The 14,518-nt window shown below is 48.1% G+C and overlaps 1 protein-coding gene across 3 annotated transcripts in view; it reads right to left on the bottom strand.

The window, feature by feature from the left end:
• Positions 1–11,462, bottom strand: part of Slc2a9 (solute carrier family 2 member 9) — a 124,417-nt gene extending 112,955 nt beyond the window's left edge. Inside the window, exons 1-2 of one of the 3 annotated variants that reach the window (XM_028758068.1) lie at positions 11,360–11,462; positions 3,614–3,682 (exon numbers count right to left, since the gene is read on the bottom strand). In XM_028758068.1, the coding sequence (XP_028613901.1) occupies positions 3,614–3,661 (48 nt within the window). In that variant the 5' untranslated portion in view covers positions 3,662–3,682; positions 11,360–11,462. Of the gene's footprint in view, positions 1–372; positions 834–3,613; positions 3,683–11,359 lie in introns of those variants that run through there. The other 2 variants (XM_028758067.1, XM_028758069.1) reach the window with 2 other exon arrangements.
• Between the last annotated feature and the right edge of the window lie 3,056 nt (positions 11,463–14,518).

Genomic DNA, 14,518 nt, shown 5'->3' with positions numbered 1-14,518 from the left:
CTCTCTCTCTCTCTCTCTCTCTCTCTCTCTCTCTCTCTCTCTCTCTCACACACACACACACACACACACACACACACACACACTTCTTCCCACTGATCTCAGGACAGAAGAATTTATGACCAAGAGTATCGCTGTTTGTGCCTACCCTAGGAAAGAAAAGATGGCCAGCCCTAGGCAAGCATGAGACAGCTGTCCACCAGAGCTTCGTTCTCAGGTCCTGACAGGGTGCCAGGGGTGGTAGAGATTGAAGGCCAACAGGAGAGAGCACAGAATTCAAACTCCGGCATTCCCGCTCCGAGGTGTTATGCTCCACAGCTGCCAGACAGAGGCTGAGCTCTGTCCCCTGGCAGTCACCAGGTCCGCTGTGTTTACCTTTGTCTTCCTCTGCTGGTGACCCACAGGCAGCTCCCCAGGGCCGCTGGTGTCATGTATCAGGGAAGCTAAGGCAAGCTCCCTGGCATCCATGTTTTTTTCTTCCTGGCTCCAGGACCCTGGACTTGCCAGGGCATCTCTGCAGTGAGGAGGCAGAGTCCACAGGAAGGCGGGCAGAACAGGAAGCGTGGCTGTGTGATCATGCCAGAACAGGAAGCCAGCAACTTTGCTCCCCTGCTCCCAAGCAACTGAGACAGCTGCTCTCCCCGGAGTCACACCCAAGTCATGGTTTTTTTGGTTTCATTTTGTTTGGTTTGGTTCTTTTTTCTCCTTCAGGATTCTCTCCAACAAGGCCAGAGCTCTGGCTGGGGCAGTCGGCACAAACCCAGAGAAACCTCCTAAGAATTAAAGCCAAAGGTCATTGGCTTTCTCCTTAGAAGCTGGGTGGGTTCCAGCGCTGACTCTTCCTCTTAACTGTGTCCACCACGGGCAAGTCTTGACAGTGTTCCGAGCTTCCATTTTGCCAGGGCAAAATGAAATATTGATCTTTCTCTAATTGTCCTGAAGAATCCGTTCTGCTGCGCAGAGCAGCATGCAGCAATGTCTGTGGCCCTCTCTGCCAGTCCTAACTGGCTCAATAAAAGCATAAAAAGACAACGACCTTGTATACACCAGGACAGCCTGAGAATCAATTACTCTGTGGCCAGTTTGCTCCAGTGTTAGTCAGAGAAGTATCTTCAGTGAGCTATGGTCAGGACAGGCTGTATAAACTATATGTTTTGAGAGGCTGGGGGGTGGGGGTACAGAAGCGGGCTGAATCAATGAAGAATACATAGGAGGTGAAGGGCAGGGTTCAAGTCCCCACACAGGACTCTGAGAAGCTATGCGTAGTGGAAAAGACAAAGAATGTGAGAAAGGAAACTTCTGGGGATGTGATTGTCACATGCACCTGAAGGCATCCAGCCCCAGTTGAGACAATGCTGTCCGGGGTAACCACACCGGGCAAGAAAGCCCAGCCTCAGTTCTCAGCCAGGGATTCACAGAGTCCAGGTCATTGCACAGCCTGATATTCTTCAGCCAGGGACACCTGCAGGCACAGATAGCTGATGCTGGGGACAGACAAAAAGACAACATGGCTGGGGTCTACGGTGCAGGAGGGGTCAGCGGAAGAGTCAGGGATAGCCACACTCCTTCACACTAAGGACTTCACAGTCATGGTCTCCTTTCTTCCTCACCCACTACCCAGCTTCCTTCTGTACTGTTTTTTTTCCCCACTGCAACAGTTCACATCAGCTATTAAAAGCTTACTGAGATTGCATCAGGTGACCCCATCCAACTTAAAATTTCCCTGGTTTCCACTGGACAAGCTCAATCCTGTACCAGGATACAGGTGTCAACATGCACATGCAAGAACAGCTGGGCGCTATATCAGAGAGGGTGCCAAGGCCCTGTGTCACCCCATTGGCTGTCTTGGGGAACTAACTGGTATTTTACCCCACCCTTATCTTGCTTATTGTTGAGGACGGGATCCATGAAGGTCAGATGTCCCTCTTCAGATGAGTTATCTCAAATCAAACCTTAGAGGGCTGCCAGGGTGACTGAGAGATGACCTTTCTCTCTCTCTCTCTCTCTCTCTCTCTCTCTCATATATATACACACATACACACACACACACACATACACACACGAAATGATAGTTGATAGTTACTATGGTAACAATAGAAAAGAACCATAGGAGGAAGAGATAATGCTCAAATTCCTTGAAACCCCCATCTATTCTAGAAAAACATGGATATTCCTTGACTTACTAGTTTCTCCACTTCTGTTCTTTGCCAAGAACACTTTGTCCAAGAGAACTGAATGGGGGATTAGGTGTCCATGTAGAGGTTACAGTGGGGTTAATTCGGCTGTAAGCTCAGTGGGGAGGGGATCTTCTCAGCTGCTAAGTGTTAGGTTTGAGCCAAGCAGACTTGGTGTTAGCAGTCATCCCACAGTGGAGTGCAGGGACAGGTCTGTGCTAGGCTCCCTGGAGCCTCCAGACTTTAGGTTCTGATAAATCCCAGATGTGGGGCCACTTGCTATCTCTCTGCCTCCTGCAGCAGGTCTCTGAGTTGATTCTGATGCTCCTCTCTGATGCTACAAAGAGGCAAACAGCCTGTCTAAAACTGTAAGGCAAGCTCCCTAGCTGTTCAAACTCCAGGAAAATAACAGGGACTAAGGAAACATAGAGACCTCAGATATCAAAGGGCTAAGGCACCCCCCCCCCAGTGAGGCTCTTAGGTGGCTTTTCTCTACAGTGACTCCCCCTACGCACTAGATACCTCATTTCCCCACAGTGTAAGTAGATCCCCAATCCCTCCCCTTCCGAATCGCTTTAAAGCAGCCTCCCATATCTTCCCCAGTGCTCTGACATTGCCCCTGTTCCTTCGCTCTTCTTCTGGACCCCTGCCATGTCCTGTCTGGCATTAAATCAATCTTGTTGCCTGAGAGGATGATCTTTGTCAGTCTCCTCTAGCCTATTGGGGAATCTTCTACTAAGGACTTCTTAGAGGCAGAATCAGGTAGAGCAGGGATGGATTTCAGTTCATGCCTATTGAAACTTCGAGTGAGCGTGTCCATAAGTGCATGCATGCATGTAGTATGTGGGGGTGGGGTATACACATAGCACGTAGTCCAAGGGTGGATGTCAGATGGCTTCCCCTCATTTTCCACCTTATGTTTTGACACAAGATCTCTCATGGAATGTGGAACTCCCCAATTCCTCTAAGCTGGATGGCTTGTGGGTTCCAGGAATCCAGTAGTTCCCATCTCTACCTCAGCACTAGAGTTACAGATGTGCACCTCCCACCGCTTCTGACGTTTTCTTGGGTTCTTTACAGCAAATAGTTTGCCATCTGAGCCATTGCTCCAGCTTATTAATGTATCTTTAGTTTAAGGACAACTACCACATTGTTGTCATCATCAATGTCCCCTATTTGCCCTTCGGAATGAGGACCCTCACAGTAAGTGCAGGGAGCTACAGCATGGAGAGACATAGAGATGATGACCATCTCTCTGCAGAACCCATCTCAGACCTATGCATAGTCCACAGCTTCCCACACTGTGTCACCTCAGCCCCCTGCTCTCTCCTGTTGTCATGACAGCCTCACGCCCCTGGAGGAGGGAACATGAATACCCTGGTTACCAGAAGGCACAGGAAAAGGAGGAACAAGGAAGTAGGACTGGCCACCTTCCTCCTCACCCGCTGGCTTTGTTTGTTTTCTGCTGGGTCCTTCTCACCGAACTTCATGGTCTTGGGTTTCCGTTATTCCTAAGAGCAGAAGAAAGGATGCCATTAACCACCTGCTGTCAACGATGGGCAAGCCAGTGGAGCTGGCAAGGAAGGTTACTCCAGCTATTCAGGAAACTGGGACCACAAGCTCTAGGCCCTACTGGTCTGCACAGTGAGTCGAGGCCAGTCTGGCTTGGTGAGAAATTGTCTCAGAATAAAACCTTTTTTTTAAAGGGGCTGGAGATGTAGCTCAGTGGTAGCACACTTGCCTAGCATGCACAAAGTCTTGGGTTCAAGCCACAGTACTCTACACACAGAAAAAGAGGAAGTCACAGGATGTTGCCAAAAGATGCTCTCAGGCAAGGACACCAGGATGAGACATTGCAGTATCCTCACTTGACCTCAGATCCCTGGGGAGACTTGGTCCCCTCTGGCATGTCTCCATTTAGGGAACATGAGACAGGGCAATGGCTGTGTTTCCCACACCTGCCTCCTAGCTTACAGAATGCAGGCTGTTCTCTGCAGCATCCTCTCTCAGAAGGTCATGCTCACAAGGGCACATGCTGGAAGCACCAGACTGTCTGTCTCCAGAGGGAGAATGAAGCCAGTGGAAGTTAAGACAAAATGTTGAGTCTCACCTGTCAAGTTATCATCACAAAAAAAAACAAAAACAGAAACAAAAACAAAAAAACAAAAAACAAAAAATGGTAACCCAAATCCCCCGGTGACAGGAGTGCTAAGCCTTGCCAGTTTTCTAGAGTTGTGAAATGTTTTAGAGCGTCAGACCAATTTGTATGCTTTAGCTAAACTTGTCCTAGCGTTTGTAAAATGTTATCCTGGGACAAGAAAAAAAGCAAAGCACAAAGGTTTCAACTCAAAGCTATTCATTGCAACATTTTCCACATTGAGAAATGGTATTTGCAATGGTGACGGTGTGGTGTATTGTGGGGTCTTGGCCTTGGTTGGCTTCATTTTCATTGCCAGTTAAAGAAGCAGGAGAAATCTCAGACAAGGCAGACAGAATCAGCCCATGAAGAAAGGCTTTTATTAGGGGTGAGGAAATATACACACAGAGAGCTACACACACACACACACACACACACACACACACACACACAGAGAGAGAGAGAGAGAGAGAGAGAGAGAGAGAGACAGAGACAGAGACAGAGACAGAGACAGAGACAGAGAGACAGATTCCAAAAGACCCTCTGTGAATCAGAGGGGGGATTCAGGAAGCCAAAACCCATTCTCTGCTTGAATATTAGGGCTTTAAGGATCTTCACAGGTGTGTGCATGGGTGTGTCTTTCTCCCCTAATTCAGGGTTGGTCAGTTTGAACAAAGAAAAGGAGGCTGGTAGGCCCAAACTTTTTGAGTAAGCACGTTCTGAGCCTGCCTCAGACCATCAGACCAGTACACAGTTGAGGATCCCTGCTGGGCAGAAAAAAAATTCACCAGGCCGTAAGACAGCAGTTCTCAACCTGTGGGTCCCTTTGCAGGGGTGGAGTGGGGTGAGGTGTCAAACAACCATTTCACAGGAGTCACCTAAGACTATTGGAAAACACAAATATTTACATTACAACTGAGAATAGAAGCAAAATGACAATGATGAAGTAGTAATGAAAATAATGTTATGGTTAGGGTCACCACAACATGAGAAACTGTATTAAAGGGTCACAGATTTAGGAAGGTTGAGAACCACTGCACTAAGCGTTTTACTTCTGGTAGAACCTGAAGAGGAAGAACCTGGAAGAATGCCATTTTTAAACAACTGCTTGTGGCCCCTTTTTCTATCTATCTGTCTGTGGGGGGAGGGGGTCTGTCTAACTGCTAGTCCAAAGACAAGAAATGTTTATGTATGTCACAGTTCATCCATAGGGGCAAGTGTATGTGTGTGTGTGTGTGTGTGTTTGCGCGCGCGGGTGCGTGTGTCTGTGTGTCTATGTGTCCGTGTGTCTGTGATGTGGTGTGTGGTATGTGTGTGTTGTGTGTTCTCTGAGTGTATTACATAGTGCCTGTGCTTGTGCGTGGGTGTGTCTGTGCACACTCGTGTACTCCGAGGCTAGAGGTGTCAATCATTCTCCACCTTATTTTCTGAGACCAGATTGCTCACAGAGTCTAAAGCTCACAGGTCTGGATGGATGGCCAATAAGCTCTGGGGACCCTCCTGTCTCTGCCTCCCCTGTGCTCAGGTCACAGATGTTACTGCATTGCCCCCCCTTTATACCTGGGTATAAAGAGAATCCCAACTTAGGTCTTCATACTTGCAAATCAAGCATTCAACTGACTGAGCATCTCCCAGCCCATAGAAAGTCTAATAGCCCTTTTAAAATGTTATCTCGGGCGGAACAACGGCTCACTGGTTTGCTCTTGCAAAGGCCCGTGTTCAGTTCCTAGCATTCACATGAGGCTGGCAGCTCACAACTGCCTTTACCTACAGCTCTAAGACATTCATCACCCTTTTCTGGCCTACGTAGGCACCTGTACTCATAAACACAATCTCATACGCCCATACGTATATATAATTTAAAATAAAATCTTGTTTAAAAGCCTGTTACCTAAAAACTTGTGGCAGAAGAAATACCCAGAGCAAATTTATATTTGACAAGTGAAGAGAAATACATAGGTGAATATGTATTGTTTGACATTAAACACAGGTGTACTGATAATTAAGACTATATATGTTAAGCTTTGCATGTACATAGACTGGGTCTGTGTCCCCTTACTCAAATCCAAATGTAGGATTTGTGTGTGCAGCACACACTCAGCAAACATTATGTGCCAATATCCTAGTTATGAGGGATTCAGTCCTGAGCCAAGCAGCCTTCCCCTCTGCCTTTACAGAGCTGGCATTTGGGGAGAAGAGGAATAGGCTATGACCTTCAGACTGTTCACAGGTGCATGGGAGGCGAGGGGCTGGCGAGGCACAGGGTGGAGACAGTGGAGACAGGGCTGAGACAGGGACAATGTATGCAGGACTGCAGGGACGGGTGGGGAGTGAAGATGGGGCTGGGAGGGTGAGCAGGGATAGACAGGTTCTCATGCATGAACAGATGGGTCAGAAACAGCAAAGTTGCAGTCACCCTAACTCGTGATACTATGGCAATTTAAATCTTTTCTGCTTTGTTTTCCCATTCTTATCTTCACTGAAAAAAAAACCTATTGGCCTAATGGCACACTTTAATTGCTTTAACTTTGTAATGAAATACATATTTTTAAAAAAAGAATTCTGAATTTTTGTGTAGCCAAAGCCGAGTCGCAGCATGGATGTGCCACTTCCTAAGATAAAAGCCATCACCATGAGAACAGCAATGTCCTCACAGGATTCAGCCTGGGCTGGATTCAGGTCCAGAAGTCTCCACAGCTGCCTTAGCCAGATGTCAGTGGGACACTGGAGGCCCTGTACTGATGATGGCCCTGTATCACAGCTTACTCTTGGCCCTGTTTTCCCTGAAACTTTTCAAGCCTTTCTGCAGCACCTTAGGCAACCCTTGGCCTACAGGAAAGGAGGAAATGCTTGGTCTCACTCAGACCCTCTGTCACTTGCTGCCTGCTCCTGGAAACCTAACCAGTGTCTGCCTGGTACCTCAGAGCAAAACTGTATCATTCCTGGAAAAACTAGGACACAGAGACAGCTCATTCTCCCTTCCTCCCTCCCCCCCTCACTCTGTGTGTGTGTGTGTTATATGTACCTATCTGTATCTGTGTGTGCTTGTCTGTCTATCTCTGTGTATGTACCTGTGTGTATCTCAGTCTCCCTGTGTCTGTCTATCTGTGTCTATGGATGTGGCTGTCTCCTCATCATCGATGCTCTTCTGTGTGAGATGGCCCATTTTATGTATCAACATGGCGAGTCTACGGTGCCACTGGTTGGATATCTGCAGAACAATCTAGATGTTGCTTTTTTAAAAAGTGGTTTTGAACTTAATCAGCATTTGCCATCAATCGGACTTAAGTAAAGCAGATGGTGCCTTTCCTCAGAAACTTCACAACCCTGAGAGAAAAACAAGAGAGCCCTGAAGAGGAAGGGGGTCCACCTCAGGGCTACAACATGGGAGTTCTGCTAAGTTTCAAGTCTTGGATGGGGACTGTAACAATCAACATTGCTGGGGTGAATTTGTAGCTGGCTGTGTGGACTTGGGTTTTGTCAGTTCCCAAAACTTCATGAAGCAATCCCTTAAAGAAGTAAGCCAGACATAGCAGGGGTGGGGGCTGGAAGAGAGAATGTCCTGCTGGTTCTGTTTCTCTGAGGAACCCTGGCTGGTCCTCTCCCCCACTTCTCACAACAGAGGGTCATATCCTATTCCTCTCTGTCCACTCTGGCACAAGGCCTGACCAGCCAGAAAGATGTGCAGCATGAGAGGCTGGGGACTGAGGGCTGGTCTCGGTGTGACTAAGCAAGAGCCAGGGTTTGAAAGACCTGTGCTCAGTGGGGGGAGAACAAACACTTGGAATCAGAACCTCGGTCTCCATCCTGGCTTCAGGACTGTGGCCTCTATGCTTCTCCATTGTGGTGATCACTGGATTGTGGGTGCTGCATACAAGAAAAGGTCCTTGGAGATGCCTGGCTAAGCTCTGATGTCTGACTGTTTACTCCAGCTACACTAGATTAGAAAGTGTCTGATCTGGGGCGAGGGAGGGGATGTGATGTGTGAACAGAGGGTAAAGCATGAGGAGTTCCACTGAGAGGTACTGAGCTTGTGGTTTGGGGGGCAGGCAAAGTATCCGTATCACATGAACAGAATTAAAGGTAGTTCTGGAGTGAGTGTGTAGCTTTCAGGGTGGATCTCGGGCTTGCCAATCCCCAAAACTGTGTGATTTGATCCCTTAAAGGAGCGTTCCAGACAGCAGGGCTGGGAGGGTGGTGGAGAGACTGTCCTGCTGGCTTTGTTTCTGATTCTCCCTGGGATGAAAGTGAAAAATAGTCCTTAATTCGAGCAACAAGAAAAGTCGCCCAGGGAGAGAGTGCAGAGGGAGGATTCCTGAGTCAGTCTACCAGGAAAGAGAACTCAGGGAGCAGTGAGCAGGGGAGAATGCAGGGAGAGGAGACAAGGCCACTGAGGGCTGGGCGTGGTGGGTCAAGAAGTTAGCGCTGACTCAAAGGGCTGGCTGTATCAAGAGAGAGGTGTCATTATAGCAAGGGTGTCCTGAGCATGCTGGCAGGGGAGGGGCAGAGCTGAGAGAGGAGCCTGTGTATAGACTGGCCTCATAGGACATGAGCAGTGGGGGGTGCAGGGAAGCCACAGGTGGATGGATGTGCCATCACAGGATGGACTACAGAATAACCTTGGCAAGGGTTGCAGATTTGGAAGTGGGGAGATGGGTGGCTCCTCTGAATGGCTTTTATGTTCTGGGACCTCCTGCACCTCTACATGCTGTCCTGTACAGTCTACTTCCCAACCCACTCTGTCTGCATTCCATCACCCTATGAGGTCAACATGAAGGGTGAAGCAAACAGTCAACCAAAGGGAAGGCAGGAACTGGTACGGGTGTGTGTCATGAAGCAATCTGAGAGCAGCCTGACATTCACCATTAGTGAGTTCACAGTGTCCACCGTGGGCTTAAATCTGGAACTAGATTAGAGAAAATGTGACCTTAGTTGTGGTCAGAGTGTAGCTCTGCACACACTGGGCACCCCTACAGGGGTCATGTAGAAGTCAAGGTCGGAGTGTGCAGGCAGCAGCCACGAGATGAGAGGAAAGAGTGAGAGCAGAGGTGGGTGGGAGCAGAGAAGGTGCCGAGCCCATGTGACAGGTCTAGGAGAAAGGACCATGGACCAGGGAGGGTGGACAGATACTCAGCAAGTCTGAAACATTGGCGCTTATGTCAATGCAAGGGACCAGGTAAGTGTTAGGACCGGATGAGGGATAGATGCACTCTTTCTAGGAAGGATGCTATAAGCAGCCATACTCCTGGCCCCCTCTCAGGTAGGTCTAACCTTTGGTCCATGTACCCTAGTATAGCTATGAGTATAGCCCAACACAAAACTGAAAACATACTTAAAATGTGATTTGTTTTTTGTTCACTCATTTTGTTTTTTTGCTCAATCTTGTCATTGTTAAGCATTAACTATAGATGACAAATCTATGCCGTAGTGTCATAGTTTGGGCACCCATGCGAGACCACTGTGAGTGATGAGTTGGGATTCTTCCTCACTCACAGACAATTGGGATTGTCTCCTATTTCCTCCTCAGAAAGGAACGGGAAGAGAACTGCTAAGTCAGCAAAATCCACTGCCCATGGAAGATGCACCCGTATGGGCTCCAGACTAGAGAGGCCTCACCTTTCAGAACCTGCTACAGAGCGGAGAACATCTTTCCTCAGACCCAGTATGTCCCAGGCCACATTTGAGAGCTTATGCCTCAGGCAGCATGGACTCAGGAACCAGGGGTTCTCACCTCAGTTCTCTAATTGGCACAGCTGGGTGGCTAGCAAAAAAATTACTTGACTCCTCTGTGCCTCCGTGTCAAATGGAAAGGGTGACCTCCTGGGTTAATAGGTCAATGGAAGGAGAAAAGCACCAGGACTCCTGCTCTGCAGTGTGACTGACCACTTCCTAGACCGGTCCACTGTTAAATGTTTAGAAAATCACCAGCACTACCCTACTGCCAATGCTTCCTCACCACACACATACACTGCTAATGAAACCCTGCAGGCAATTCAGGGTTGGCCCCTGTTAGAAAGAAAGCAACTGCAATTCAAAGAAGTGGTCTCTCCCATACAGCTTGTCCCAAAGGCTGGTTCTGAGCCCCAGATAGCAGAAGTAAGGCCTTCATTTGGAGCCTGCAATGACTGTAAGACCAGACATGTAAAAATAAAAGGCGCTTCCAGCAGTGCCAGGCCACAGACGCCCACAGAAAGAGATGTGGACTTCTCTCCCTCACCTGGCCAGGCCACTTAGGGGCCACCCTTCCCTGAAGTATGCTCACCACTTTGCACACCATCTATGTGGGTATGTGGCTCTGCTGAGCTGAGTAGAGACAAGTGTTGGCTTCAACACTTGTAGCTCGAACAGAAAATCCTACCACAGGGGCCATCGAGATGGCCGAGTAGACACAGGAGCTTGCCACCAAGCCTGATGACCTGATTCCAATCCCCTAAACCTACATAGTGGAAGGAGAGAGTTCCAAAAACCAAGTTGTGAAAGTTGCCCTCCAACCTGCAAACGTGCGTGCCCACGCGCACATGCATGCACGCGCGCACACACACACACACACAATGTAAAAAGAAAAAAAATGATACAAGTTCAAGGCTGGGCTTTGAACTATCTCCCTGGTTATCAGAGTTTCGCCTTATTCCTGGTGTTCTATGCTCCCTTTAGCTGAGTTTCTGCCTTTAGCATGATGCTAACGTGAATTCTAAAACAAGGATCTGGAAATGAATGTGGAATATAAGAGACTTTGAAAACGAGAAAGAGAGAATAAGAAAGAGGAGGGTATAAAGATTTGGAAAGGACGATTAAGAGGAGGGAGGAGAGAAACAGGAGAGGGGGACATACGAGTGACTACAGTCATACCCACCCACAATGCTGTTTCTATAGAAAGCTTAAAGCACTAAGTACTTTATCTGCGTATTCTCACTTACTCTTTACTAACCCCTGCAAAGCTAGTTCTCAAATCCCTCCTTTGTCAAATCTTTGCCCCTGGTTGCTCTGGAAATTCACAGCAATGGCACAATCCTCCCAAAGCTGGCCAAAGTCAGCGTCGTCAGTAACTCACCTGTGCCCTGAGCCTCCTCGCTCAGTCTAGTCTAAAGAACAAACAGACCGTGCCTCGTAAATAGATCAGCTTCCAATACGATCAGACGTAAACCTGGGAGCTTATGAAATTAAGCAGCATTAATGATTAAGCTGCATCCAGCTGTCAGTGTAAACATCTCGGATGCCCATCGTGATAAGCAATCATGATCAACAGCAGCAAGCTGAACTGATTGAAAGCACGTCTGGGAGTGTGGTGGCATGTGCAGATGAAGCCATACCCAGACAAACCAGTGACCTTGACAGCTCCTCCCTGTGTGTCTTATCCAATCCCCTTAACAAGCAGATGTCACCATGGGAGATTTAAACCCCCTGGCCACGGATGAGCCACAGCATGCTCACAAATGACGTGTAGCGTCAATCCTGGAGCCCACATGGGCAGTGATGGGCAAACTCTTGCTGCTCAGACCCCTAGTCAGAGGAAAGTCAGCTGTGCCACCTGGGCAACTCTACTACATCTGTGGTTATTGTTGTTTTATGAATACTTGTTGCCAGGGCTTCCTAGCTGAAAAGTGACCCATACAGACTAATTCTTCTGTCATCAGCACCTGGAGATACCAGAACTGGTGGAGAGATATGCAAGAGGAGGGTATCTGAATAGACGCTGGACACCCTGGGTAATTCTTCTTTATTTTGAATTTCGTCCTTGTATTTTTGGTAATTTTCAAATGTTTATCTATGTATTACCACCATGCTAGTCTGCTTTCTGTTGCTTTGATAAACACCATGGCCAAAACCAACTTGGGAGAGAAAGTGTCTATTTGATGTCCAGGTCATGGGCCAATCATTGAGGGAAGTCAGGACAGGAAGTTAAGCAGGACCTTGAAGCAGAAACCTTGGAGGAACACTGCTTACTGCCTTGCTTTCTGACTCACATTCAGATACATTTCTCATATATACATTTCACGATCTGGAGTTAGAGAGCGCCTACTGTGTGCTAGGGATACATGATGCAAAGCATCATTGAGTGGTACGCTGTGGTTCCATCTGCAGCCTATACTTGTGGTTGAGAGAACGCGTGGCCAAGGTTCCAGGCTCACGGATTAAAGCAAGATCATCTACTCTCCCTGTCTCCTCCATTGATGCTCATTCATGATGCACCATGGGAAGCCCATCAGCAGGCAGGCAGGCAGATGGGTGACTGGCCAGGGCTCAGACATCAGGGACTGTGATGGCTAGTCTTAATTTGACATAAACTATAGTCATCTGAGAGGAAGAAACCTCGACTGAGAAAATATCTCCATAAGATCCAGCTGAGGGAAGCCCATAGAGCATTTTTCATTAGTTATTGGTATGGAAGGGCCCAGCCCATTGTGGGTGGTGCCATCTCTGTGGTGGTCCTTGGTTCTATACAAAAGCATGCTGAGCAAACCATGAGAAAAAAACCACTAAGCAGCACTCTTCAATAGCCCCTGCCTCAGCTCCTGCCTCCAGATTCCTGCTCTGTTTGAGTTCCTGCCCTGACTTCCTTCAGTGATGGGCTACAGTAAGGAAGTGTAAGCTAAAGAAACCCTTTCATCTGTAACTTGCCTTTGGCTATAGTATTCACCACAGTGATAGTAACCCCAATTAGGATAGTGACTCTCCCAGAGACAGATGTCCTGAATCCAACAATCCCTCAGCAGGTTTGAGACAATCAACCACTTTTCTTATCCCTGGGACTTTCTAGAATCTTCCTTTCCCTAAATTCTATGCACCCATGTTTCCTTCTGTCTCCATCTCTATCAGACTTCTAATGGTGGACTCCTCCCCACTCTCCCCTGCACTATCCCCACTCTGTTCTCTCCAGAGGTGTTGTCAGTCACTGCTCTATTGCTGTGGAGAGACACCATGACCATGGCAACTCTTATTTAAAACAAACAAACAAACAAACAAACATTTAATCGCGACTTACAGTTTCAGAGGTTTAGTCAATTATCATCATGGCAGACATGGTGCTGGAGAAGTAGTTGAGAGGCAGCAGGCCAAAGAGACACACTGGACCTAGCTTGAACTTGAAGACCTCAATTCCACCTCCAGTGACACACTTCCTCCAACAAGGCCACATCTCCTAATCCCTTCAAATAGTGCTGTCCTCCAGCCACCAAACATTCAAACTTGTGAGCCTATTGGGAATATTCTCATTCAAAGCACCATAGGTGACTTCATCCAGACCCATGGTCTTAAGCCCCCACACACACTGAGCTGACACACTGTCCCCTACGATCCAGCCTGAGGTGGTTCTGCTCAGCCAGAGTCCTCCTATGGCTAAGAAGCTTCTCAAACACTGAAGACTGCAGCGAACTCAGTGGTCCAATCAACTCTACCTCAAGCCCTTGTCTCCTTGAGTTTCCCTGGCCTCGGTCCGGTCAAACAAGTAAGACCCCATGGACCTTGAACACCCACCAAAGCTCCTCATTACACAGGCAATGGCCACAACCTTCTGAGACTTCTTCATCTACCTAGCATCATCAGATTGATGGCTACAGCAAGTCAGACTCCTGCGAACCACACTATCTGGAGCCCTCATTGGTTTTCTAGGAATCCAAGTATCCTCAGCCTAACTCAGACAGTCCTCCTAATTCATCAGCATGGCCACAGCCATCAGAGGAATGCTTTGGCGCCCCAGACTGAGTCCATTATCAGTCTGGAGATTCTAGAGCTGCCAGTAACTCACTGGAGTCTCTAGAAAGCCATCATGATCACACCTGTTCCCCAGGCCTTCACTGTCTTCCTGGGATCTCCTGCCCAGCTGTCTTCCCTGCTGCTTGATTCGAATACTTTATGCATCTGGGTCTGCAGTGTCCAGTGAATTATAAGCACTATCTCTTGCCAGTGCCCCATGTTCTCTGCCCCTGGCCTTTCGTCTATTCCCAATCACTCACATCTAGGACAAAGTTCAAATTCCTCCATCTCAGAGCTGTTTAGATGCTGCCTACCCGACCCTACTCCAAAGGCCTGCTCTCCCTGTCTCTCCTCCTTTCCTCCTTCTCTGTTTTACCCTCAATACCTTTAATTTTCTTCTCTGTGTCAATGAGATTACCTTATTTGCCTGGGGGTGGGGAGGGTTAGCCACTGTGTTTTGAAGATTTTAGCTCTCTAAGCAGAGACCTCCTCTCCCGTAGCCTCTCCCATACCATTG

Source organism: Grammomys surdaster, unplaced genomic scaffold (assembly GCF_004785775.1).
Source record: "Grammomys surdaster isolate TR1022 unplaced genomic scaffold, NIH_TR_1.0 126187, whole genome shotgun sequence".
Taxonomy (NCBI): Eukaryota; Metazoa; Chordata; class Mammalia; order Rodentia; family Muridae; genus Grammomys; species Grammomys surdaster.
Note: the sequence above shows the minus strand (reverse complement) of the source record. Positions and strands in the feature narration are given on the sequence as shown.